Source organism: Atractosteus spatula, chromosome 7 (genome assembly GCF_055471065.1).
Source record: "Atractosteus spatula isolate fAtrSpa1 chromosome 7, fAtrSpa1.hap1, whole genome shotgun sequence".
Lineage (NCBI taxonomy): Eukaryota > Metazoa > Chordata > Actinopteri > Semionotiformes > Lepisosteidae > Atractosteus > Atractosteus spatula.
Genome location: NC_142712.1, coordinates 49,870,991 through 49,897,909, shown reverse-complemented (window position 1 = coordinate 49,897,909; position 26,919 = coordinate 49,870,991). Strand labels below are relative to the sequence as shown.

Genomic DNA, 26,919 nt, shown 5'->3' with positions numbered 1-26,919 from the left:
AGTGCATTTAAATGCACAAAACAGAATAGGATGTGGAGACAATTATTCTGTGTCTGATTTATTGCAACCTTGCAGACAGGTGATAAAAACCCAGCCCTGTGGTGATTATACAGTATTGCTCATTTGTCATGTGTGTTCGGCCTGCCTTGCCCATTTTCCACAGCTAAGCAGTGAGATTAGCGATCAATAAGAGATATTGAAGGCGGGTTCTCAGTCCTTTTCCTCCAAAATTAAAAGCAAATGGCAGCGGTGGAATGAATAGCACTTAAATTATGTTTACGAACTGTGAGGAAGCAGAAGAGTTTGGTTCAGCTACTTCTGGTGGTCTAGCCAAGACGTTGTTATTCCAAGTTTATCAGGGACATAAAGCTTCCCAGAGCATCCCCAAGCCTTTCTTCTGATGTTTCTCCTTCCAGCCAGTAAGAGGCAGGGCAGAGCGTTGGTGGCAGAGGCTCAGCAGGGTGCTGTGGTGTGGAGAGGAGCTGTGGGCTGCCGCCGTGTCTGACCAGGAGCTGTCTTGTTTCTTTTCCGCAGCCATGGCAGAGTTTCACGTGCAGCCCCAGTCCGTGCTGGTGGAGCAGGGGGGTGTGGGGCGCTTCCAGTGCCAGATTCACGGCCTGCCAGAGCCTCTCATCAGCTGGGAAAAGAACGGAGCGCCTGTGGACACCGAGGATGAAAGGTACTGCCTTTGAATCCCCTCTCTGGGAAAGGCTGAGTTATCAGACGTGTTGCAAGCCAGCTGTTTTCGACACAGCTGTGGTCATGGCATTGTAGCGGCAAGTGTTGTCGTCAGCTGTTTTTCTTCTAACAGTTTTTTAATGACTGAGAAGCTCAAGCTATGCATTACCTTTTGTAGACAAGCATTATGTGAGCTTCCACCTTGAGGCCTTCCGATTGAATTAGGAACTGCTCTTGTATTAGGAACTGCCCAGTCGAGTTCTATAGGGCTTTTTTTATTCAGATGAATACAAAATGACTGTGTTTGAGGTCCCACAATCCAAAGCTCTTTGATTCCTGGTAGCAAACTTGGGTGAATAATGAAACAGAGGAGCTTCAGTGCCCTTGCAGTGATCCCCACTGCACTTTTTCACAGCTAATGGATGGCATCCCAGCCTGTGGGCAATGCCAATAGGGAGGGCTGCCCTGCTGTCCAGATTACCTCCTTTCTTCACCCACTCATTCACTGCCACACACCTTTTCGCCAGCACTTCTGTCTCACACGCCTGAAGAAAAGACTGTTCAGCGCCAATTGTGCCTCGTGTAACCTGTCTGATAATTTATGAATTGTAGTCTTATCTATTGATCTGTCTTAGCAGTCTGTCTGCAAGACTTATTACACGGCTATTTATGTGTTTCCTGAAGTACAGTTGCTTTAGTGGTGAGTCGGGTTTGTGAACAAGCAGTAGTGGTTGGGCCTGGCTTGGGCAGTGTGAGTGAACGAAGAGGGGCGCAGCGGTGCGACCCAGTAATGCCGTCTCTCTCCTGGTCCTCAGGTACACCCTCCTGCCCACAGGCGTGCTGCAGATCACAGGGGTCCGGCCCGAGGACAGCGGCATCTTCCGCTGCGTCGCGGAGAACACCGCGGGCGTGAAGCGCAGCGCGGGGGCGAGCCTCACTGTGTCAGGTGCGTACAGGCTCCGTCACCGCTGGCACACGGACTGGTGAACCCCTCGCCCTCACTGGGAATCACTACCCATCTCCTGCCCCACCTGTCACTTCGGTCAGTATGACGAAGCAATGAATCATGTTCACGGATACCGGGGAACGCTGTGCTGTGACTCTCCTGCATGAACATTTTCTAATGTAGTGACAGATAAGAAATGAACAGGGGCGAGAGATTTAAATTGGAATCCTCCTTCTGTCTCTCTCTCTCTCTTCCCCTTTGCCTCGCAGGCTCTCAGTCGTCTGTTTACAAGGAGCCCGCGATTCTGGTTGGCCCGGAGAATCTCACCCTCACGGTTCACCAGACTGCCATATTGGAATGCGTTGCCACGGGATACCCACGCCCAATCGTCTCCTGGAGCAGGCTGGGTGAGATACACAGCAGTGGAAGGATGTAATGTGCTGGCTCGGGCAGCATGGCAGTGCTCTTTTGCTTTGAGACGCTGACACAAACAGGCTATTGCTCAGTGTCCTCTAGATGCGACTGCAGTGGAGATGGTTTGGGCAAGGAGGCCTCCAAGTGGCTTCGCTTTTGGTGCTCCTGTTTCGATACAGAATGCCTGAAGGAAAAGGCCCTGTTTATTCACTTGTTCTCTTTATGATGTACAACATCAAACTCTGCCAGCAAAATAAAAATGTTAACATCAACAAATAAAAACAAAAGTCTTGCTATGGCTTTTTCACCGGTTCTTTGCTTCCCTTTTCCACCAAACATTTCGATTTAGATGGCCCCAGCTTAGATGGCTCGCTTCAGTCGTCCTTATTGGACATTGAGCTCATGGGCCAAAGGCCAACTTAATGGAGCTGAGACAGAGTCTGCTGGGTAAGAAGGCCGTGAAGTGGACGAGTGTAGCGGGAGTGTTTGCCACCCATAGCAAAGGGCCAGTCAAAAGCCCAGCTGGCAAGCCGGCGTCGCTCTGGTCTGGACACGGGGCTCCTCAGTTCAGCTGCTTCAGCCAGTTCCTTTCACTTCCTGACCTGCTTCAGTCGGAGGGAGAGTGCAAGACTGCTCCGGTAAAGTGAATAATGAGTCCCGTTGACTAATTAAGAGCCAACACAGGATAAAAACCAGAAGATTGGATAGGCCTACAAGGACTGATGAGGACTTAGGAACACTGTTTCAGTCCATTCACCTGCAGAGAGGCCTCTTAATTAAGCATCTAATTCATTATGGAATAAAAGGAGGTAATTCTGCCAACATTCCTATGCTGCAATGGATTAGAAGGTCCTGCTTATGACCATGGAATGGTGGAATAGTGGAATAGAGCAGACTCACAGTGTGACAGTAGTAATATACGGAGGGTTATGTATATTACTACTGTTGCACTGTGAGTCTGCTCTTTCACAATCAGCTGTGAAACACACAGACCCCCTGTCTCCCAAGTACCGGAGGAACACTCCACGGCAAGGACAGTCAGAAGACTGTTATACTATGATCCCCCTTCTCAGTGCGCTTCTGATAATGTTCAAAACCCACTCTTCAATAATTTAGCGTCTCTTTCAAAATCCATTATTCTATTGAATTTGTTGTACAAACGGTAACTTATTGCTCACCCCCCTCCCGGCTTCACGTCCTCACTAATAAGATATTCTTTCTATTTGCTTTGAATGCTGCTGCCAAAATTAAATGCTAACATGATGGCTTCTGTGAGTATTAGATTACCAGGGAAGAGCCTAGGGTAGGCTACATAATGAATCTGATGGATAAACATTAGTCTTTCTCTAATGGGAAAGTTTTTCTCCTTTTTATTCATCAATGCTGCTACATCTTTGTCGTCTTCCCTCTTTGTCTGTAATTCCATTATTGCCTGAGTTGCAGAGATCCGTGTGAACTATAGAGGTTCAGTGTCCAGCTCTCTTCCCTGACGTTTGAAGGGTCTCTGTTCTTGTCCAGTTTCAGATAGTAAAATGGCATTCCCTCTTCTAGTGCTATACTATGGCAAGACCCTAAACCATCGGAAAGAGGAAAAAAACCCACACTCAAATTGTTATGGTGCTTTCAAGTAAAAATCAGCAAAGATGGCAAGGTCAGTTGGGCACACACTTCATCTGCTCAGAAGATAATTGATATGTTAGAACCAGTCAGTGTTTCATCATTCTCAAGTCTTCATCGGGACATACAGTACACCACTGGCTAGACGAAGATCTTGTCTAAGACTTTAAACCAACCAGCACATTAATCACTTAATTGACCATTAATTCCTTGATTGTACTTTAATTGCTGAATTGTTTCTAATTTCTTGACCTTGATTTCTTAATTGGCTCTGTTGCTGAAGGTTGCGTAATGAGCAGCTCTCTCAAGTTCACTATGACTTGTCCTAAAGCCACACAGTGAAGACCATTGAAAGCTGAGCACTTCAACCACACATTGGTTTTGCCTTCAGTAGCAGCAGATAAATGAAAACCCCGGTTGACACTGACTGGGAGAATCTGTTTCCCCCCTGTGCTGTGCTTGTGTCCTACTGTAGGTCATTATTCACTTGGCTTGTCAGTCATGCCAATCACAAGCTGTAGCAGGAGTCTGCCTTATGGTTTGCATAGCTAATTGCTGTCTGTGTGTTGATCCAAATGGCTTTAATAATAAACGGTACTATATGTTGGCATCTGTGGATGCCTGGCACTGTCATTCACTGACATATTCAACCATTCGTCGAGTTGAATACGAGTGGACTGTAATCCTGCTTGACATCCATTGTGTTTAGAGTTCTTAATTGCATAATTGAATGACTTAATTGCTTAAGTGGACCATTTTATCCCCTCAAGGGTCTTAAGCCACCTGTAATTTTTAGAGATGAATAAAACCTACTGGACTGTAGCAGGAAATGAGATGAGCTCCGCCGTCACAGAGAATCCCACAGACTTTCTGGATTCAACAGCTCTTCCGATTCCAAACGAGCTATGGACTTAAATAAGCAGCAAACTGAATCCATTAAAAATAATACATCGAAGCACTTTGCTCTTGTATTTTTATGAAATATGCATAATACACTATGTCATTACAGTTTCGAATTTCATTTTGTGCAAGACCTGCACATGTGCTTGTGGAAATCCACTCAACTGGGTTTTCCATTTCACACAGGCCGGCCATATGGTCCCCACTCGCTGCCTGAATGAGATTGCTTTGCTGTGGCAGTCAGCCATGCAGTGTGTATTTTACACAGACCATCCATTTCAGCGCTCAGGTCTTTAGCACCTCTCAGTTTGAGTAATGTAGATGGCAGATGTCTGCTAAATGATGGAGCGCCCGGACGAGTAAAAAATTCCCGCTGTCATGTCAGGATCTTTTAAAATGCAAATGCGTCTTTCCCCATAAATTCGGAAAGGAAAGCCAACGAGAAGGGGTGGGAGCGGAAGGGACCATGGGGAAGACAGAATTCGCTCCTTAGAAAGTGTGAAATGGAGGCTCGTGTGAAATCCACCACCGAGCTGTGCCTGCGAAGCACGAGAGCACTGCCATGGCTGAGCCTGGGGTTGTTGGGGACGAGGACTGGGGGGTACGGGGGAGGGGGCTACATGTGACATCTGTAATGCTGTGTTCATGTGTACAACACCCCCCCCCTCCTTTACACGCACACACAGGGACACACACCCCGGCGCATTGAAACCATGGCAACAGAAATCTTCTCACCCACTCAAGGAGCAGCTGGTGGCGTTTTTTATCAGACTGCTCGACTGGGAGAAACTCTTCCATTGTCACACACCGGCAGCCATGCCACAGCAAAACGCTTTTTATGCCTTGCAAATGTCTTTTTCAGAGGTGCGGGAAGCGAGGTTTCTACATGCATTGCGATTTACGGCACGAAAATCCCGTTTTTCCCTTTCAAGATCTGTGCGTGTCGTTTAAAGAGAGGTGTGACAGACGCAGCCTGCAGTCCTTTAATCTCACCCCCCTACTGATTGGATTTTGATATAGTGACACACACAGACGTGCTGTATACCTGCACAGCTGACAACTACATGACACTCAGGGTAGGATGCTCTGTCTCTTCCACTGCCTGGCTTATTCCAGTTTATCCGTTGGCGTTTATACTACGTGCAGTATTTTTATGATATCGCTGCTTTGATCTGATTGTGTTCCAAATTTTATTTTTTACTTGCCTGCAAATGTTTAGTCATAAAATACTTAGATTAAAAAAAAATAAATTGGTAATAAATAACTGAGCTTCTATCCCCTGGAGAGAGACAGAGTCACCGACAAGCATCTGTTGCAGCCTGGCCTGAGGAGGGGGGGGGTCACTGAGCTCAGAGGCCTGGGGTCCCTGTAGTTCCGCTTTGCGGCATTTGTAACCCTTCCTGTGTTCTTGTGCCCGACGCAGACGGGCGTCCGATCGGCGTGGAGGGCATCCAGGTGCTGGGCACGGGGAATCTGATGATCTCGGACCTGAGGGTGCAGCACTCCGGAGTGTACGTGTGCGCCGCCAACAAGCCCGGGACGCGGGTGCGCAGGACTGCCCAGGGCCGCCTCGTGGTGCAAGGTAAGGGGCATGGTGCCAACTGTGGGCCTCGGCGGGGACGAGGGCCAGTCAGGGTTTCTCTTGTAGTAGAGAGTCGGGGAGGGGTGGGCCTTTTTCTTTATTAACATAGTTTTTTCATCTCTGTGGTGAGCGCCGACAGATGTGGGGGGGGGGGCAGGTTTTGACCCACATCAAAGCCAAACGGAAATTCTGATTTCACTTTTTTTTTTTGCCCAGCTGGGCTGCTCTTTTTTTTCCCCGTTCATTAGAAATGTCTCTGCCAGACGGGGGCACAGGGAAGTCAGAGGGCCCTCTGTAGATTGTGTTGTTTCCCCCTGGGAGCCGAGTTAGCCGAAAGCACAGGCGTGTAGCGGTGGTGTGAAATCCATGCTCTCGGAGCTCGGGAAGGGTTTTCTGCAGCTCTCCGTCGGGCTGAGAGCTTGAGAAAACGCCAGCTCGGCCCCGGGTAGCGAAACTCTCTGAGCGCCGAGAATAGAGGGCTGTTGAGGCTGCAAGTTCAAGGCTTAAGTCCTTGAGGTGAGCCGTTAATATGAGTGAGGATTTTGACATCAAATCTGACAGAAACCACTTTCCAGCCCGCTGCATATTGAGCTGGGCTGCGCAGGTGCTAATCCTGCCTTGATTACTTAGCTCCCCGAGCTCCTGGGGCCCCCCAGGGAGTCCACATTTTGATTGGTTTAATCACTCAGTATTGACCACCCGCACCCCTGAACCCAGAGTTATGCATGTAGCCCCCAAGTGGACTAATTGAACTCCTCACCGAGGAGGCAAAGAAAGCCTCTCTATCAATAATGGAGAGTACTTGTCATCGAGCAAGGTGTCGGGGGCCAGTTTCATTACCAAGGCTGGAGAAATATGAGACTGAACTTCTCCTGAGCCAGCAGCACGCGGTCAGTGTCTATAGATCCCTTCCTGTTCAGTATTTTATTTTCTCCCAGAGATCCGGGTTCCAGAGCTCGCCTCGTTAAACTGACCCAGCAGCTAATTGTATATTTGCTTACCTGCTGCATCGGTGTTTAATTAAGGAGCAACAGCTGTCGGCCTTTCATATGATATCATTAAAGGGATTACTTGTTGACAATGAGAGCTATTGAGAGGGGTTCCTGTCTTCCATTTTGTTTCCCAGATCCTGTTTAGAAATTGTACGATGCCATAAATAGTTGGTCCACAAAGCTAAGATGCAGGTACCTAAATCACTGCTCACTGCTGCAACACTGCGTTCCTCTTTCCCCTAAAGCTGATGGATGTGAACTGCTGTCATCGGGAAGTTTTATTTTTTTCTCGTTTCAGTAGCTCACGTGACATCGCCCGGAGTCCTGCTACGCAGGCAGGTGATGGAAATATTGCCCCCTTTGCGTTTGTCACGGGCAGTTTACTTTACAGCTTACAGATGTTTTATAAGCCCATGAGGCGTTATTTATTCCCGTTAAATACCCCCAGTGCGTTCACAAAGTCCTCTTTTCAATTGGTTGCCTGCCCCTGCACACCATGTGCTGAAATCCAGTCCGTATTTCCCACCTACAAAAAAGCAGGAGGCTGACTTTATTTGTCTTGGCTTGTGAATCAAAGAAAAGGGGGCAATATACAGTGGCAGTCCATTAACTCCTCGCTGTAGTGTATGGTGTTTATTAGCAGTGTAATGTCATAAGAGAATTGATGTGCTGTGCATGACCAGATGGCCATCGGCCTCTGCTTTCTACACACTTCATTTACTTCGGAGAGGAGCAATCATATTTGCACAGTGCGCGTCAGTGGCTGGCCCTGTAGTCTTGGGCCTGCCTTTTCATTCATGATATAAAACATCAGCAGCAGTCCTGTCAGTGGGGAGGGATTGCGTGCCGTGTAGACAAGCACTTCTGGACTCTCAAATTCGACAGTAAAATCAGAGAGCTGAATGAATCGGGGCTTACTTACACTTTAATGAGAAATCTCTGTTCTCGTTCTAGTGTAAATGGTGCACTTTTACACTTAAAATGGTTTAATGAAGCAGCTTCGGACAATTTATTATGAACAGTAACAGGAGTAATCATAATCAGTAAAACTGAGGACTGTCTGATTATGTAGAAATAAAGTGCCAAGTTACCTGCAGCTTCTCAGCGGGCTCGCTTTAACAATTGAAGGTAACCAAGCGGTGGTTAAACAAAAGAATGATTCATCACTGTGCCTGCTGGAAATAATCCTTCATTGCTTTGGGAGAAATGTCAGTCGAAGAGACTGCAGTGCCTTTGGCTGTTTATCAGCACCAGTTTAATTCCCTTTTCAGTAATTTGTAATCTCGTCCAGATTGGATTCTCTCCTTTCTTGTTCTTTTTTAAAGCCTGTTTTTCACAACTGTCATCAAGGTAATCCGGCTCTTAACAGCTTTTTTTTTGGCCTCTAATACCCTGCTCACAGTATGTAAATAGCGCGTGATCAGCATGGACTGACATGGACTGACACCACATGACCAGCGATCTCATCTGCCTCTGCCTTGTATTGACGATGGTTGGGTGGCATGTAATTTAGATAATGGGGAGAGGCAGTCCTGGCTTCTGAGCTTCTCCTGACGCACCGGCCCCTGGCCGATGGTTGTCGTGCAGGCAGTTAAAGAGCAAAGGCAGTGCTTGTTTTGTGTTTGGCTTCATCATATACAGTGTGCACTACGGCTTGGGGTGAGGTTAGGGGGGGTAGGGGATTCTCATTGAAAACAAATACCCAAGGAAATTCAATATTTTGCATGAAACTCCTGAGCAGCGGAGGAGGGACGTTGTACCCGTGCCAGGACGGTGACCCTGGCAGAGCGGCACAATGGAGTGAGGCTGGAGCGAACAGAGGGCCAGCAGGAGAGAGAGGGGCAGGGAGGGAGGGAGGTACAGGTGGAGAAAGAGATGCACATTCCGGTCCAGATGTCTGGGCCCCGCAGGGAGAGGGAAGAGGGAGGAAGGTGTGAGTGAGGAGATGAGGGCGAGGCTGAATGACAGAGAAGAGACACAAGCTGGAGCCAATAGGGGAGAAAGCTGCTGCACCTTCTGCTACAGTGCAAGACGTACTCAGGGAGGAGACAAACATTCTGCCCCAAAATACGAAGTCAGGTAAATCAGAACAGCTGTCAATCCTACAAGAGGAGGGGCGAGGAAACTCCATTGAGCTGCACCCTGGCATGTCATGTCCTGGCACAGCCTGAGGAACAGAGTGTGTTCTCAAATAATATAATGTCGCCGTCCCGGATATTTGTAAATCTTTGCTAATCGTGACTGCTATGGCAGCCCATGTTGTGCCAGTAAAGCTCTCCTGGGAGAGCGGAAAAATGTGGGAGCTGGGGAGGGAGTGGAAGCCGTTTTCTCCCCTGAGACCGGGCCGGGTTTGGAACCTGCAGCAGGAGGGACGAGGAAAGGCCAGAGAGTGTGGGAGAAGCAGGGGGAGGGGAGCTGACGGCTGATTGGCTGAAGACGGAGGTGGGAACAGGCTGCTGACCGGATAGGAAGAATACACCCACCAGACCCTGTTCTGGAGAATTCCCGGGTTTTTTTCTTAGTTTATTTTGCTTATTTTATGTTTTGTGGCTAGCCATGACCAACTACAACATGCATCTTTAATACTGCAGCCAAATGAGTGATTTATCTGCATCTTGTTATCATCTGTCCTACAACTCCTGAAGGTCATGGTCTACAGAAGGCGCAACAGGGGTGAGACCAATTGAAGCTTAATTCCGTTATGGCTGCCATGGTAGTAGAAAAAAGAGAAATCCGTCCGTCACCTCCGAGCGAGGTGGTGGAGAGAGAACCACCAGTGTGCTGTCAGGAATCAGAGTGTGTGACCACCCCTCCCACACCCCAGAGACGAGCCTTCAGAACCCCGACACTGACAGCTGTCTGACAGCTCTGCCTGAAGCATGCCTGGCCCCTGGCGCTTGCAATATAGACACTTTACAGACCTGGTTTTCCGGGGGGCCCCTTTGAATTGAATTTGACAAAAGATCCGGCAGGATGTGAAAAATGAAAGCAAAATTGAACATCGCTTTTTTCCAGCTCTAGTTGCAGGCACAGGACAGACAGCGTCATGTCTGAAACAGAGATTTTCTGTAGGCACATTCTGCTGCTATGGTTGGCTGTGTGCTCAGTGCTAGCACGCTGTGCAGCACAAATCAGTGCAGTATGCTATAGTGTGGTGTTGTGTACTATATTATAGTATTGTGCAGTATGCTATAGTATGCTGTGGTGTATTATATTAGTACTGTGCAGTAGTAATGCACTGTAGTACAGTGCTGTGCTGAACAGTGTAATACAGTAATATGATGTGAACAATACATGTGTACTAATATAATGTACAGTCCACACTTTTATACTGCGTAGTAATGTAGTTATGTAGCAATGACCTGTGCACTACAGTATGGGACAGTACTGTGCAGTACAGGCCTGTTCGGTACAGCTGAGTGCACTATAAAGTGGAACAGTCTGAATAACTTCAGTCTTTCAGTCTCCTAGGATGTGCTTTTCAAAGCACAGATCACAGACTCACCCACCTGCCACCATAGTTACTATCAGTAATAACATTTACTGATACTGAAGCTATCTTATATTTAATTTCTTGCTTCTTTCTTTTTAATTTTCAGTGTGATTCTTGCTGTCTTAGTATCTTGTGATTCATTGAGAAATAGAAAATATCAAACTGCTAGACAAAGAATATAACAGCCCTGACAGGGCGGCATTATGAACTGTGCCAATATACAGACATTAACAGACCTCTTGAGTATTGATGAGTTTAGGAAATGTTGTGAAACACTGTTCAGCATTTAGATAAACACATTTCCTCTCAGATCCTAGTGACAGCAGTGAAATTGATTGCAAAGTCCATCCTGGTCAATTCACTATCTGCTGCACAGCATCAATAGTGTTCCCATAGAGCAAGGGTTTATACACTCAAAATGAGCATTTATGCAGATGGAGTGTGTTTTTGTTGTTGTCTTCTCTAAGTGATCATCTGATGTAATTGTGACAAATTTGGGTCAGTTACAGTAACATAACCATTCATAACCATTTGAGTCTGACCACTGAGTGCAGTTGAGCATTGCTCATCATTTCCAGCCAGATAAAACTCATCTATAGGGGAGAGATCACACAAAACATCTTGTCTCCTTTTATAAATTTTAATTAACGAATGGGTAATTTCCTCCCCCTCCCTCTCCCAGCACCTGCAGAGTTTGTGCAGTCACCCCAGTCCATCTCTCGGCCGATTGGCACCACTGCAATCTTCACCTGCCTGGCACAGGGTGAACCCATGCCACAGCTCACCTGGTTGAAGAACGGACAGATCTTGGAGCCTGGTGGCCATGTGAAGCTGAGGAATAACAACAGGTGAGTCATGAGAGCCAAACACATGCACGCCATTTTTACACTTGACGTTGGCACTGAAAGGAGTCTTGGACAAGGGACTGATCCAGGGCACTATCCCTTCCATGTGGAGTGGAAGGTAAGGTGTGCAGGTAACAAGGAACACTGTGTAAGGTCCAGTTTCTAAACTGGGGAAGGGGGATTTGGCTCTCCTTTCCACAACTTAGATATGGTTTCTAAGTGTCACTGTGATTGGCCACAGAGGAGAAGAAGGGAAAGAGTGTACAGCGTGCAGGTTACATCCTGAGAGCCTGGATGAGAGATGAGAGGCAAGGGCCTAAGCTGAAACCAATAACTGGCCAATTACAAGGGGCTTTCATGGGCTGTGTGTAGTGAGGAGAGAACAGGCTGATGTTCTTAGGAGGAGATTGCAGGTTACATGAAAGAGGATGAAGTAGCTGCTCTGATAGACTATAAGGAGATAGAGGATGGGAGATGAGCCTTAAGGGCTCAGGTTACAATCTGAAGGGCTTTCTGGGAGGTAGACAAGGGGTTTAGCTAAGCACAGGGGGCTTGCTACACAATAAAGATCCTCAAGAGAGAGCTTTGTTTCTGCAGTGAACCAATAGCCTACTGCAGGAAAGTTTTTCACTAAAGAGCAGGAAATTGCCCAGAAATCAATGTTTCCAATCTGTTTTTCCTCTTTATAAAGCATTAAGGACTATTGGATTTAGCCCTTCGTGACCATTGATAGGTGCTGCTATTATTTTTAATTAGGCAACAGAAGTTTTCATGAGGATAAGATGGAGGTTACTTTTTGAACGTGCTTCTCAATATTTTAAAGAGCAATAGGCATTAAAAGGTCTCCCAGGTTTTTCGTCTAAACATTTCAGCACTGAAGGCAAAGCCTGGGTGTTAAATCCGGTTCAAATCTGGATGCTTCTGCTCTTGCAGCACTTAAATTTGAACGACTGGAGTTGACACCCTTTTTTATATTACAGAAGGTGTACAATTATATCCCCGCTGAACATACTTATATACACTGAACAGAAAAGCACAGGCTGGAAAGCAAGGATTCTCTCTCAGAGCAATAGTGTGCATTTAGGCAACTGTACTAGGTTCTCCAGACAAGCAGAGCTGAGGCTGTCTTTACTTTTATGAGTTGATAATGATTTTTTGAAAAAAAAAATCAATGTAACTCAAGGAAAGGAAGCAAGTACTTTGCAGATCATAATGAGAAATTTAATGCCTCCAAAATCTGAAGCTAGCCTTGTATAGATCTAAAAAGCATGCAGAGGGGTTCAGAGGCCATAATTGGTTCCTGGGGTAATTTTTCTCCCGTGTTTCTGTCCCTCTTCTAGCTACAGCTGTAACGAGCTGTCCAACTAAAAACCTGCTTTGCTGAAGCATGGGCTGGTCCAGTTCTCCTGTATTGATTGAGCAGCAGGGCCCCAAGGGGTGTGTTAAACTGATGGCTGTTTCTCACTCAGAGAAGAGAGGAGGCAGGCCAAGGCATGGTGCAGGCCCCAGTGATGTCACCTTGACCCTTGACCTCTATTCATACATCACCCTTCCCTTAATAGGATTGACTGGCTGCAAGTCCGTGGCTCTGCTGCGCCTGCAGCATCGTTAACTAATTGGCACTTAAACATAGGAAGGGGAATGAGAAAAGGGCAATTTGCTTAATAGCAATTGATATACTGTACAGTATATATTTATTATTGAATTACATGCACTGTACTGTATATAATAATAAACCAGGTTTGAAAAATGCGTTCAATTCAACTCGCTCCATCTCTCATTTATCAGAAAGGCAGAACAATAAGAGGAACCAAACCAAACCTCTCACCAGTCTAAATTGATTGGATTACCAATATTGTAACACCAAGATATCTTTTTTAATCTGAGGACATTACAAATACACGTCTATACAGTATATATCTTTTGCAGTCTGAAATAAAGGAATAAAATGTTTTTTATCGATCTGAACAGCCAATATTCTGCAAGCACCAAAATAACTAGCTCAGCAAAATCTGGCCTGTGACGTGGACTGCGCTGGGTGAAGGTTTGGGATTTTTTTCCACGTTGTTGAGCAGTCCCCTGAGAGCGTCCTCGCCTGTGTGAGGGGCCAACACGCGGCCCACGCAGAACTGCAGACGCAGAGTCCTGCGTGTGTCCTCCCCCTGCCTCTCCAGCTCCAACCCATCCTGCACTCACAGCCTCCTGTGGTATTGACCTTCTGGGGAGGTTCATGAGCTGAAAGGCCAGTGTATTGATTAGGTTTGCAGGAGCGCCTAGGATCTGCCTTTAAGGACAGACACTGCAATGATAGATGCTGTTGGTGGCTTTACAAAACAAAAGGCAGATTCGAGAGAGCCGACAGTACTGCTAGAGTGATTGCTAGGGAGATGGCAACGTTGTTTCATTTCCCTGACAAATGTTTTTTTTTCAAGTCGCTTTTATTGATGTATTTCTCCTCTGTTTTATCAGTGCATTATGATATTTACATTGCAGACTAAATTCGTTTTGTTCCTAAGATGTTCATTACTTCGCAGAGAATAAAAGGCTGTTTCATTTGCGGATTCTTGGTGTTCGATGTAATCGGCACACTTGGGGGAATATTAGGAACTAATGAATGACAAGTGACCTGAATAAGGAAGCGTGCATTTTTTTAAACTCCCTTATATGCATAAAAGTTGTATTAATATGGCAGCACGTTATAGCAAGTCCCTTTTGCTTTTAGAATGTTTATTCAAGCCCATCAGTGTCAATGAGAACGTTTGAAACAGCCGTCCATAGCTCAGAGCTTAATAATGTTGAATGTTTATGGTCTGCAGACGAAAGCAAACAGGAAACAAAGCAGTTTTTCAGATTTTAAAGTCCTGCCACTTATTTAGAAAGTGGATGTGCATGATTCCCTAATCTGGTGGAAAATTGCTCACACTTAAACTACTGTACAGGAAAATGTACAGCACATCAGGATCCACAGCTGACATGGGCTAGATTTCTGAAGGCAGCTTTCCCCTGATAAGAATGCAGAGGGTGTAGGCAGAGGTTTAATGGGCAACACTTGAAACACTCTCAGCCATTGTAGGGGATTTTCCATCTGTAAAAAAAAAACTGTTATTAATTTCATTAAATGTCCCTTTGGCTGGGGGGAGAAAGCTTCTTTTTAGTGCGCGGTGATATCATTCAGGTCCGGTGAGCTCCTTGTTTGTGCTGTTGAATTGCTGGAGAGCTTTTTTTTTTTCCTTGTCAAGACTAACCCTTTCGGAGGTCCAAACAAATGCTGGGACGAGGGGCGCTGGCTTTGACCCTTGACCCTTCCGCAATCAGTCATCTTGATCGCCTCGTGAGAGCCGGGAGACAGCTTCTCAATGTGCCCCCTCTTCAAAGACTCTGCCTCTCCATCCCCTCCCCTCACTGCCCCTTTCTTCTGCAGACCAGCTTGGTGAGAAACTGACACGGCCCCGACTGCCTTTCATTACTGGCTGTTAGTGCATTCTGCTGCAAACTGCTGATTGGCAGTTTCACAAACATCGCCGGCACCTAACAAAACAGCCCTTGCCTGAGCTATCTGTGAAGTGGTTTTGAACTGATGAGTAAATGACGGTATCAATCTGCTGTCAGTACAAAGGAAATCCACAAGAGCAGATGGTCTAATCAGGCTCATTTTGGGGACTACAAAGGATTTTTTTTGTCCTGTGTTTGTGTCTGCTTATGTGATTCCCAACTATTTATGTCCTGGTTAAGCATATTTTAATTATCTGAGCAGGGCTTTTTAAAAAACAAATCTCCCCCCTTGTGTGAACAGCAGCAGTCAGACGTGTTCAGAGCCATTGGTGCAGATGCTGCATTATTCAGTTTTCACTTGTGAAATTTTCCACTTCGCATTCGGTGGCAGAGTCGGCGTTTTGCACATGATTTTCTCAGCATACGAGAAATAAAAGGATGGATTTGAGAAAATTCACTTACAGGTTTTCCAGCACAAAACTTTTATCTCTGTACTGATTGCATGCATGCTGGAAACAAGGGCTGTGTTCCCCATTCCAGCTGAGTTTGCTGTCCTGTACTGCAAAGTGATACTGTTGAGGTTTTATACTACAAAATGTATAAAACAGGATTTTAAAATAATGTTCTGAGTAACAACTTTAGCTTTGTACACTTCTGTTGAAAATTATCCTCTGTAGTGCTGTGCTGATAGTGAAATATTAGTTACTCATTGTGAATTTCAGAGGTACATACTGTACACAGTTGTAAGCCCCCTGCAGATTCTCTCACACAGCATGCATCTGCTGACTTTGATGTTGTGGAGTTCAGAAAACACATGGATAGCTTAGACACATTCTTACTGCTTTCACAGCTTTCAGGCAGATCTTTGACTCACATCTATTAACTGCTTTTATGAGGCATTTATAATGATAGTCTGCCTAAACTGCCAATGCAATAAAAAAGATAACATAAACAGCACGTAGACTGAGTTTATGTTCTGTACTGTTCTCTGATAGGTCTGAATAACTTAAAGAAGATGTTAGACATCATTTTAATTGTGGAAAGGAAAACATTTGTACTTTCTTTAAGCAGCAGTTGGGATTTTTTTTTTCCCTAAAGTCTTTGCATGCTAACTGGGAACGCTCAGTTTAGTTTTGTTTCGTGTTGCGTTTCAATCTAATTTAATGTTCAGTTCAATCTTGTGCAGGTGTGCGTTTGGTATGACTATTTCTTTGCTCCTGTCTGTGTGAATGTGGGTCTCTTCTAATGCCCTGTCCTGCTGCTTCACATTGTGCTGCTTTCCCAGTGTGTGTGGCACCCTGGGGTGCCCAGGGCTGCGGGATGTGGAGGAAGTGGTGGAAGGATGATTCTCGGGTGTGTGGGCGGTGCGGGGCGCAGGAGGGCGATGGGGACAGTGGGCTGGAAGGGGACGGAATGTTGACTGTGGGTGTGGAATTTCACAAGCCATAAATCAAGCCGTTTGCACCGTCGAACTTGGATAGACACGCTAAAGTGGTACTGGTGCCCCGGTGAAATATGCAGTGCCTTTGAAATATCCCAGGATACCTAGAGCTCCAGCCTCATTCTTAATGCTCCCAGGGGGCCTGCAGGGCTGTGACTGGCGTCTGGTCAAGCAGCCTGGCGAGCAACACTTCATTCATCCACCACCTCAGAGCCTCTCGCTGGGCAAGACGACTGGGACAGGGAGGGAGGGGCTGCAGGCACCTCCAGGTCAAAGGTCATATTTGCCTTGGGATGCAGTCGCAGGCTGGTGTAAAACTAGGGGCTGAACAAAGGCTTTTTAATCCTGGAGTCCTAGCTGGACTAGAAAGTGATTCTGTGAAAGTGACTCTGCCCTGACTTGAGTGAGGTTCATCCCAGATGGGTCCTGCTCAAAGGTTTTTGTTTGAACCCGATAAGTAACTTCAGTATGAAACCCCTTGCATTCTAAACAAAAAAGCTGTAAGGTTTTCTTTAGTTGTAAAGTCTCGAAAAGCAAGCATAGCAATACTGAAAATGAAAAGAGATAAACTCTATAGCAGTGTCCATGGTCAAACGATTGCGTGTAAAAACATGCAAAAGCTTTTACATATTATAAGGTGTTGCATCTAATCCATTTGTTTTTATATAGTTAAGATGGCTTGGAGTACATGATCAATTTTGCATTGCAGTTTTGGTATTTTATTGCATGGTGACTAAGTCAAGGCTTTTGTATCCTAAAATATACTGGGGTGCCAGTGCAAGAGAGACAGGGATAAGCCCTGGAACATAAAACACAGCTCCTGGCTGAAAACCAGGCCAATTTATCTTCCACACAGAGACCCCAGCTGCTTTGCAGCACCAGTGTGGATTGGAAAATGGAATGTTTTGAGTAGGACTGGAACGTGTCCTAATAAAATTGCAGAGGATTCGAGAGGATTGCCTCTTGAGCTGCCTGAGGTGTAAATAGAGCTTCCTAATTCCTGTTAGCACCTCTCCCAGGCTGGCCCGTCCTGACCCAGTGCCACAGGGCTTACAGGGATCAGCACAGTCCAACAGAGCCGCCTGCTCTCTGCATGTCAGGAGCCCTTCCTCCCCACCACCCACTCACCCACAGCAGTCACCCCTGTGATGCCTCTTTTCAGCAATGCTCAGAAAAGGCTTTTTTTTGCCTTGGAGATTGGAGTAATTATTTTTTTTTAAATTGTCGACAGGCAGTGTTTTTTTACCTCCCAGTAACTGACAGCCAGAGTCACGTGGGCTGGGTTTTCACCTCTGGGGCCTTTGTCTCATCACCGCGCACAGCACCAAGTGTATCTAAAGCACATTTTAAAAGCAGTACGCCAGGTTGAGGTTTCTTAATAAAAAAGATTCTCTATGTCGAACATTATACTTGCATGCATTATACGTTACTGGGAGGTTCTTATAAGTATGCACATATCCAAAATCAAAGTTTCCAATAGGAACTGGCAGTGCATTATGCAAATCATATTGGAGAGAAATAGAAACATTTCAAACAAAAGCAAATGTTAGGTTTTTGTCTTCCAAGGTTTAAGGGCAAACATGAACTGCATGATTCCTTACATTTTCTAAAACGCACTGCAGTATCACTCGGGAGCCAGTTTGTGTTAAGCAACGGTATATTTTGTTTTTCTGTTTTTGATCCGACACATTTTCTCTGCCCCTGCAGTTTGCACTGGTGGTCTGGAAAATAAGAACTTTGTTACCAAATAAAGAGCGCGTTTGAAACACAGAGCGGAACCCCTGTCTCCAGCCGGCAGGGTGCTGCTCGGCTGTGGCCATGCAGAGGAAAGCCTGATCTTCTCTCATTCTCTTTTTTTCTCTGAGATTGATCCCATAGAAATGGGTTTGAATAGAGGTGACTGGTGCCACTCAGCTCATCTGTATTGAGCCCAGCTTCGCTGAATGGGAGAGCTCGGAAGGGAAAGAAAGCATATTTAACTTTGTGTTTCAGCTCCGTTTGAAAAATGCCTTCGAGACCTAAAGGAAGTTCTGAGAAGCATAAGAAGAAAGCTGGGATAAGGATTTTTTTAATGCAGATATTGATCCTAGACGGATCACCCAAGGGATCCCAATACTAAGACGAAAGTGTAATAGAAAGGCACAGTATAATAATAATAATAATAATAAAAATAATAATAATAATAATAACAATAATAATAATACGTGGTTGCAAAAGACACAATACAATAAATGCACAGTACTGTAAACATGAAAAACTAAAGCGAACACATTTTTTTTTGTTTATGACCCCTTTTGATTCAATAAAATGAAAGTGCTCCTTGCAGCAAAAGCTGTTCAGAAAAATAATAAAAATAATGGATTCCAATCATCTGCAGTTGAAATTAAAATGGGCTGCAGGCTGATTTACACATTCTAACTCTCAAGTGATTTGTTTAACTGTTAAATGTTTTATTTTTTTTAGCCCAAGGATTAGAGGAGCAAAGTATCTCATTATATATTCAGCTCTAATAATCCCCTAATACTCCTCCTGCAGTTTTCATGGAGGTGGTTGCGGGGGAGTGATGGGCAGGGACTACCTCAATCACTGCCATTGGGCTGGTGCTGTGTCTGTGGTCAAGGCTGCTGGCTCAGCCAGATGCCCAGGGGAAGTTAGTTTTAAACCAAGATTAGGACAGTCTTTGCTGTCCAGAGTCTGGGATGAAATCAAAACTTCTGCTCACTTGCTAACAGTACAATATATATAATAATGCAGGTCATGGTGAGGTCATGTCATTTTTTTGTCAGTTGGATATGTGATTGATGGGTTAAAGTTTTGAATCAATCTGGATCCTCTGTTTCTTTTCTTTGTTTTGACGTAAACTGCTTTGATGTATACTGCTTATGTTTTATTCTTATAATTTTTATTTAGTCATAAGATGTCCTTATTCAGGGCGACTTAAAGAAGATAAATACATATAGAGCCAAGTGCAATAACATAATATTACAATTTGAATACATATAAAAAATTCAAGAGATTTCAAAATTCCCAATACTGAGTCAGACAATTATATACAGTATATTGATATGGTTTTGTCTGGAATAAGCTAAAAGTACCAGGCGGGGTTCAGATGAGTTGAAGACAAATTCTTCCAAGTAGGCTGTCGAATAGAGGTGTGATGAAAAAGCCAATGTGAAATAATGAACAGATTTTCGTATCTAATTACAAATCATTTACATTGAAATCTTAAGTGGCCACATATGGGTCTTATTCCTGTGTCTCAAAACCCAGTGCTGACATCTGTGATCAATAAGCTGCTTGCACCCACACAAGCACAAGGTCTGAGCAGCCTCCTGTCTTGTGTTGCAGCTGTCCCAGAATAGGCTAAGGCGTGCGGTACACGCCTAGAACCAGGGCAGGGCAGTGCATTATGGGATGATGTTGTACTCACGGCTTCCTTTTTGTTTTCACTTCCTCGTTTGCAGCACCCTGACGATCTACGGGATCAGCCAGGAGGACGAGGCCATTTACCAGTGCATTGCGGAGAACAGCGCGGGCTCCACGCAGGCCAGCGCGCGCCTCACTGTGCTCTGGGCCGATGGGCTCCCCGGCTCCCCCCACAGCGTCCGCGCCACCACTGTCTCCCCCACTGCCATCCAGGTGTCCTGGAAAGAGCCTGTCCAGAACACGCACGACATCATAGGATATGTGCTGCACATCCGCAGGACTGGAGGTAAGATGGCTGCTGGGAAAAAACAGAGAAAAAAACAGCAGTGCAACGAGCATTTTCATCTTCATCATCATCTTCTTCTTCACTGCCTGAAAGAATATTGTAATTGTGTTGCGTAATAGCAGTGTTAGGTACAGTAACAGTAAGGCCTTCAGAACTGAGTTTACAGCTGGAGTAGGACTCCTGGTCCACCAGCTTTCCTTGTTTTTACCACACAGACGAGAAACCAGCAAAGACTGCTGCCTGAGAAATGTTTCGTGAGATAGGATATAAGACAGGCTACAAAGGGAAACATATAATTGCATTTTACAATTAAATGAAGGTATATTTTAACATAAGCATTGAGAATCATTAGAAATGGTTTCAATGTTCAGTTCATGCTGTATGTTGTTGCTAAGCAGCGAAGGCAAAACCTCCAAATCAAGTGCAGGTTGAAATCCAAACACACATTCCTGGTGGGGACGGGTACATGTACTGTATGACCCTCTTTTTCTGCAGCAATCTAAGGATTGAAGGCCAAACTGCTTTGGAAAGCCGGTCTGCATGTTCAAAGGGGTAACAGCAATGTCTTAAAATAGGCCGCATAGCCCTCAGCTCAGGATGCCGGGGTACAACCAAGATTCAGAGTTTTAAACGCAATAATGTCAAGCTAATACAAGCTACTCCAGTGCCTAATTGATCAGCCTCATATGATACTCATTTCTCGTTTGCCTGAGCCAGATGATTAAAGGCTCTTAATTAAATCTGAATTAATCGCATTATCCTGTTTTTTTTTCTCCTTTCTAGTGTTTATTTTTGTATTGTTTAGGCCAGCAGAACTTACCCAGGCAGTTCTGTGGCCACAGCGGTTCTTGCAAATCCCTGTCAGATGGCCAGTTAAAACCCCCGGAGGCCTCAGAAGAGGAAATACTTTAATTACCAACTAAAGACAGAAGCCCAGATAGCACAGGGAGTTTGGTAGATACCAGCACAGTGCGCACTGGTCTGAACTAGGCCTGATGTTCAAAGAAGAAAATGAAGTTCGGAGGCCGGGGGCTAGTGCTAGGTTTTAATTTAACGAGCTTCTACAATGCGGTGTTTGTGCCCCCCTCGTGTCTCTCCCAGACCCCGTGGAGATGGAGTACCAGGAGGCCGTCAGCAAGAACACCCTGCAGCAGGTGGTGGGCGACCTGCAGCCCTCCACCAGCTACACCTTCTACGTGAAGGCCTACACCTCCCGCGGCGCCAGCAAGCCCTCGGAGAGCGCCGTGGAGAGCACGCTGGGCGAAGGTGGGGGCCCGCTCTCATCAGCCCGCTCCACAGTCGGGCGGCGTTTGGCTTGCGCCAGCCTCTCGGGTCACATCCCCTCTCGAATCTGGAGACGTGACTCGGCACAGGCCAAAGCACTCGCTGCCCGATCTGTTTCAGCTTTGCTTCAGGATATTTCCTTCGTGGGGTTTGTACAGCTCCCTTGAGGGTGGAAAGGAGGAGACGTAAACAGAGCTGGGATCTGCCAGTTGTGATGTGTACCTGGGAGTCCTTCGTTGTTTTCTAATGTATAGAGTAAAGCTACTCATCCAGCTCTTTGAACCCCAGAAAACCGCAGCACTACAGGCAAAGGGTGGCTCCCCAATACCTGAGAATCTGGTGTATAACAGATCACTTTATTGCCCATATACAATTTCTTGTATTAGGAATTTATCTTTTCGCATACCCCAGCTTGCTCTCCATGAGACACACAGACAGGGAGAAGAGCTTGGGGTCAGAGCGCAGGGTCAGCCATTTATACTGTGCCCCTGGAGCAGTTGGGGTTGAGGGCCTTGCTCAGGGGCCCAACGGAGTAGGATTCCTCTGCCGGCCGCAGGATACAAACCGGCAACTTTCCAGCCACAGGCGCAGATTCTTAGCCAAGAGCCACCGCACTGCCATGCATATGACATGGACTATACAGTGCAATACATTTCCCAGGGGTAATGATGGGGTATTCACAAGCCATTAAGTCTCACAAACAGATTTGCGTAAAGATTTAGGTTGGGAGTTTTGAATATTCAGGGAGTTAGTAAGACTTTCCTTTTTGAAATGCATCCCTGTTTCCAAGATGTATACCATACTCCTATGTGTAATCCGTCGTAGCAGTATAAAAGGCTTAGCCAGTGGGTTGATATTTTTTTTCTGCAGGTTTCGGATAATCTCACTAAAATGTAAAAATAATTCTGTTGATCTTCCGTTTACAGGCTGTATTGGCCTTAATACAAGGTTGTCCTTCACCTGTTTCAGCAATTGTTACATGCTAGCAATTTGAGCAATAGAGTATTTGACTTGCTGGCTTAAGGTTCACAAGCTCACAGTTCTCAAGCTTCTTTGCTTCATTTCAGAATGATATATGCTACCAATAAAAAGAATTAATTTGCTCTTGTCCTCAGCATTAGACAGAGGAGTTACTGTTCTCTTCTTTGTTTCAGTTCCAGCCACTCCATCGCTCTTTATTAAAGTTTTAAACAGCACGTCGGTTCAGGCCACCTGGGAGCCTTCCATTAAGCTGGGTCTCCACGAAGGCTTCAAGCTGTATTACCGCAAGGTTCATGCTACTCACTTCACTGGGCCGCTGCTGCTGTCCAGGAACGTCACCTCCTACAACATCACGCAGCTTGGTGAGTCCTGCTCCTGTCCTGCGGTGGGGGTGGGCGGGGCTGGAAGGTTCTGTGTGTGAACACTGGGTGCTCAACACTGCTCTGCAAGGGACATCACAGGCTTCTTCTTAGCTGGCCTGGAGGCCGGATCCTGAGACTCTCTCCTGCTGTGCCCTCTTCACGTATCACTGGCATCATCAGTCCGGCTGAAAAATGCTGCCTAGTGATTCCCGTTTCGATGGCCAGGAGACATCATGTGTTGCATATATTGGCTTTTGTTTCTCCCAGCAAGCTAGTGGTGAATCTTGTTAGAGACAGTGCCTCTTCGTTTGAGACACCCTGGGTTGTGCATGCCTGAATGGTGCAAAATTGACATCATGCTATGAAGTACCTTCCAGCTGTGTGACTCAGAGCTCTTTTGCTGATTGGTAGACCCCTCAGTGGTGTACGAGGTGAAGCTCCTGGCCTTCAACCATCATGGAGACGGGAATTCCACAGTGCGCTTCGTCTCACTGCGGGAGGCCATTGAGCGATCAGGTGAGACTGGGGGGCAGCTGTGCGAGCAGTGGGTTGTATTCATCAGCAGTTTTTTGCCTGTGCAGTAAATTATTAAAATGCAATGAGATGAGTGGCGTTTGGCTGTCATTTTTCTTCTCTTTTTTTATTCTCTTTGGTCGGCAGCAGTGGGTGGTTGGGTATTAGGCTTTAGGTGGACACGTTTTCCGCACTGTGTTTCTACTCACGGTGTGCTTTGTCCTCCACATCCTCTCCCCAGTGCTGAACACCCCCTGTGACTGCGTGAAAGATGAGCAAAGCAAAACATCAACCCCTGGCATCCTCATAGGAATCCACATTGGGGTCACCTGCATCATCTTCTGTGTCCTGTTCCTCATGTTTGGCTATCGAGGAAGGTAGGCTGCCAGCTGGCTAGTAGCGTTCTTGCAACAGAGACACATCTCAAGGGTAGTGGAATAGCAGGACAGGTGTGATCTACTCTTCCCATACAATCTGTCCCGTCTGCACTTTGTCTTTCAAAACAGAACTAATGCGCTCTACTATAATTTCCTAAACAGAAACAGCTGAATGAAGCTCCACAGTATCTAAGCTATCTATGCCCCATCGTTGTAACAGTTTATGTTCACTAAAGTGGGCTATGACTGCTAATTCTGTAAAATCTCTGGCACCTGCATTGCTGCATTGCATACAGATATAAATGGAGCTGTGTGGTCAGTGAAGCTCTGAGCCTTGCAGCCCTTTTTTGACTGATCAAGATTTTAAAACAGCCCTATAATGAGAACCTCTCCTGGCTCTGGGCTTTGTTATTCCACTAACAATGAGAAAGGATTTTTTGTTAAAAGAGGGAATTCTTGTGTGAGAGGCTTCCGTGCTGCGTGTCTTCTAAAGGGCCTCTTGTTTTAAGATCCTTTAAGAAATTATTCACATTTTATCTCAGTAGGTGTGATAGGAAAACATCTGCTGTTGTACTGCATGAAAGCTGCATGAAAATTGTTACATTGCATGAAAGCAATGTAAATCCAAAGAGCTAAATTATTTACCAATTCTGAAGTTCTAGACTTGAACAGATTAAATTCGGGCAGTCAGTACATACAGAGACATCATCAGGGTTAAAGATGCAGCCTGTTGTTTGCACCCATGCTGAACCCCATGACTGTTTTTGTACAGGGCCTTTGGCAGATTTAGCCTTGTATGATGAGGAAAAATATGGATCTTAGAAATTCTGTTTTTCAGCATATAAGCATTGCTGTTGCAGAACTGCATGTTCAGGAGAACAGTGCTGAACTGAGGTTTCGGCGACTGTGATGAAGGTGCTTTTTCTGGTGTGGGGAGCTGAAGCCCGATCGGAAGGGATCGGGAGGCCGCCAGTGACGCTGTCCGCTGTCGCTCCACAGGCTCATGATGTGCAAGAACATGCAGGACCAGCTTGCCACTCCACAGGCAGCCCGCAATCCCAACAGAGGTGGCTCTGGGCTCCTGGTGCTGAACGGAGTCAGCCGGAGAGAGCACGAGGTGGCCAGCAGTGCCGGGAAACTCAACGACACCAACGAGCTGGAGCAGCTGTTCCCGGGACCATCCCTCCGAGAGCAACGGGACAAAGCAGACATGGTGAGAACTGGGGCCCGGAAAGCAGGCAAATCCCAGCACAGGCTAAAGGGATGCTGCTCAGGTCAAAAACACGCAACCATTTATTCTGAGTGTGATCCCACAGAGGGGTAAGCATGTACTTAAGAAGAGAAGGACTGTATGTACCCTGGCAGACCAATTACAATGGATGAGCTCCTTTGGAGTGGATCAGTTGGCAAACGCACACAGGCTGATTCAGGAGAAAGGCTGCAGAATTCATCATTTGTCAGGCTGTCATAGATATGTCATGAAGGTACTGTGCCATTACCCACGGCAGATAAGCAAACGTAAAGGTCAGAATCTCTCAGTAGTAAAAGGTTACTGTAGCAACGGGCCACGGTTTGCACTGCAGCTGGCAAAGGATTTCAAATGTGAAAAGCTCATTGCTTTAGGACACAAATGTTTATTGTAAAATCCCCCTCTCACACACTGTAATTGTCGCATTTTTCCAAATAATTCTGACTCCGTGGTAGAAACAATACCCTTCTACAAGACTATGGACACCAAACCCTGCAGGATGCACAAGGCCAGGGTACTATATGTTGTCAAGGATTGCAGAGTGCCGGGCTTGGTGTACAAAGGCTTCAGGTCTGCTGTGTTTTGTGAAACTGTGTTGTTAACTTTGTCTGTGTTCTTCTGGGCAGACGGACCATGTCCCAGCTACCTCACACGATGAGACGCAAATTTCCACCTTGCCCCTGGACGAGTTCAGCATGGTGGAAGAGCCGCAGTTTGAAGACTCTCCACCAGGGGGAGATGGCTGCAACAGGCAGAACACAACCCAGGATGAAGGATAAATGCCAAGTCTCGCTCTCCGCCTCTTGTAGGATACTTTCTCACAGTGTATCTTCTTTGACTCATCATTCTCAGGTCAATTTAAGTATGTCATAGTTTTTTTTTCATGCGAAGATTGTCGACTTAAAGTACCCTTGAGAAAGCCGTACTCAGACACTCCAGCATTCTATGTGTTTTGCAATGGACAGTGTATAGTGACAGTGTCACTGGACAAAAGACAAATGACATTCTCTTGTACTTTTTGTCCCTCGGTCCCATCGTCTGCCTGCCGCACACTGAATGAGCTGGATACATCTCTTTAGTGTAAAAAAACAACTTTGTTCACAAAGGTATTGTATTACAGGCCTGTTGTTTTTATTTTACATTGGCAGTCCTGGACCTATGACTTAGGCCTCCTTGAAATGACAAGTCCTGCCAGCCTCAGCCTACCAATGATTCCACAATCCTGGCCAGGAAAGGGCCTCCTTCCAGGGATCTGACATTCTGTCTCAGGACACTTTTTCTAATGTTTTTTTTTCTTTTTTTTTTGCTCAGTGATATTGGTGGTTTTTGCCTACATGAAGGCTGTTACAGACTTGGCTAAGAAACCCTAGGATACGCAACAGAAACCTACCTCAGCCGGAATGAATGTTGTCAGGGAGGCAGCAGGAATGTGCGTCTTCCCTTTGTGCTCAATGATTTACACAGCACTCGCTCGGTCAGAACAGGTTCAGCACTACCTCAGCCATCGATCCACACATCCGCTATTAAAAAAACAAAAACAAAAAAAAAAGTTTCCAACGTAAAGCACTTCCAAACACTGAAGGCAATGTTCTACCTCAGATTGTTGTTCTTATTTTTTATATATATATACACGTATATAAATATATATGAATCGGATTTCTGTCACAGGATCCTTGCTTCCCTCTACTGGGAATCTTACTCATGGATTTGATGGCGCCTAGTGACACTGTCCGAACAGGACGGTGTTTGAAATTGTTTTTGTGAAGGTTTTTTTGGTGATGTTCCTTATTTCGTCAGGTGCCTATGTTGTGTATAGTTTTTCAGCAGATTTGTTTCTTCTCCACATTGTAAGACTGTTAGAAATGCAGTGCACTCCTACTAATAATGTAAGACTAGTTTTACATCTGTTAACAAGTGTTAGGGGCATTTAGTGGGTCTGTACAAAATCATTTCTGTTTTGTTGACTGATCCGTCTACATACATGCATTTATGCATATATAATATATACAAAATGTGTGTATATATTTAGTATATACAAAAT

At 45.7% G+C, this 26,919-nt stretch overlaps 2 protein-coding genes across 2 annotated transcripts; both read left to right on the top strand.

The window, feature by feature from the left end:
- The first annotated feature begins 536 nt into the window (after positions 1-536).
- On the top strand, positions 537-12,835 carry LOC148831316 (immunoglobulin superfamily DCC subclass member 3-like). Its single transcript, XM_088920022.1, has 8 exons — positions 537-679; positions 1,494-1,624; positions 1,894-2,031; positions 2,438-2,676; positions 4,131-4,149; positions 5,979-6,137; positions 11,305-11,470; positions 12,808-12,835. The coding sequence occupies exons 1-8, from the start codon at positions 537-539 to the stop codon at positions 12,833-12,835; spliced, it is 1,023 nt and encodes a 340-aa protein (XP_088776148.1).
- Positions 12,836-16,279: 3,444 nt separating this feature from the next.
- On the top strand, positions 16,280-25,657 carry LOC148831315 (immunoglobulin superfamily DCC subclass member 3-like). The gene is made up of 9 exons (XM_088920021.1): positions 16,280-16,385; positions 16,538-16,676; positions 19,865-20,112; positions 21,214-21,378; positions 22,551-22,739; positions 23,151-23,255; positions 23,494-23,629; positions 24,629-24,842; positions 25,505-25,657. The coding sequence occupies exons 1-9, from the start codon at positions 16,280-16,282 to the stop codon at positions 25,655-25,657; spliced, it is 1,455 nt and encodes a 484-aa protein (XP_088776147.1).
- The last annotated feature ends 1,262 nt before the right edge of the window (positions 25,658-26,919 follow it).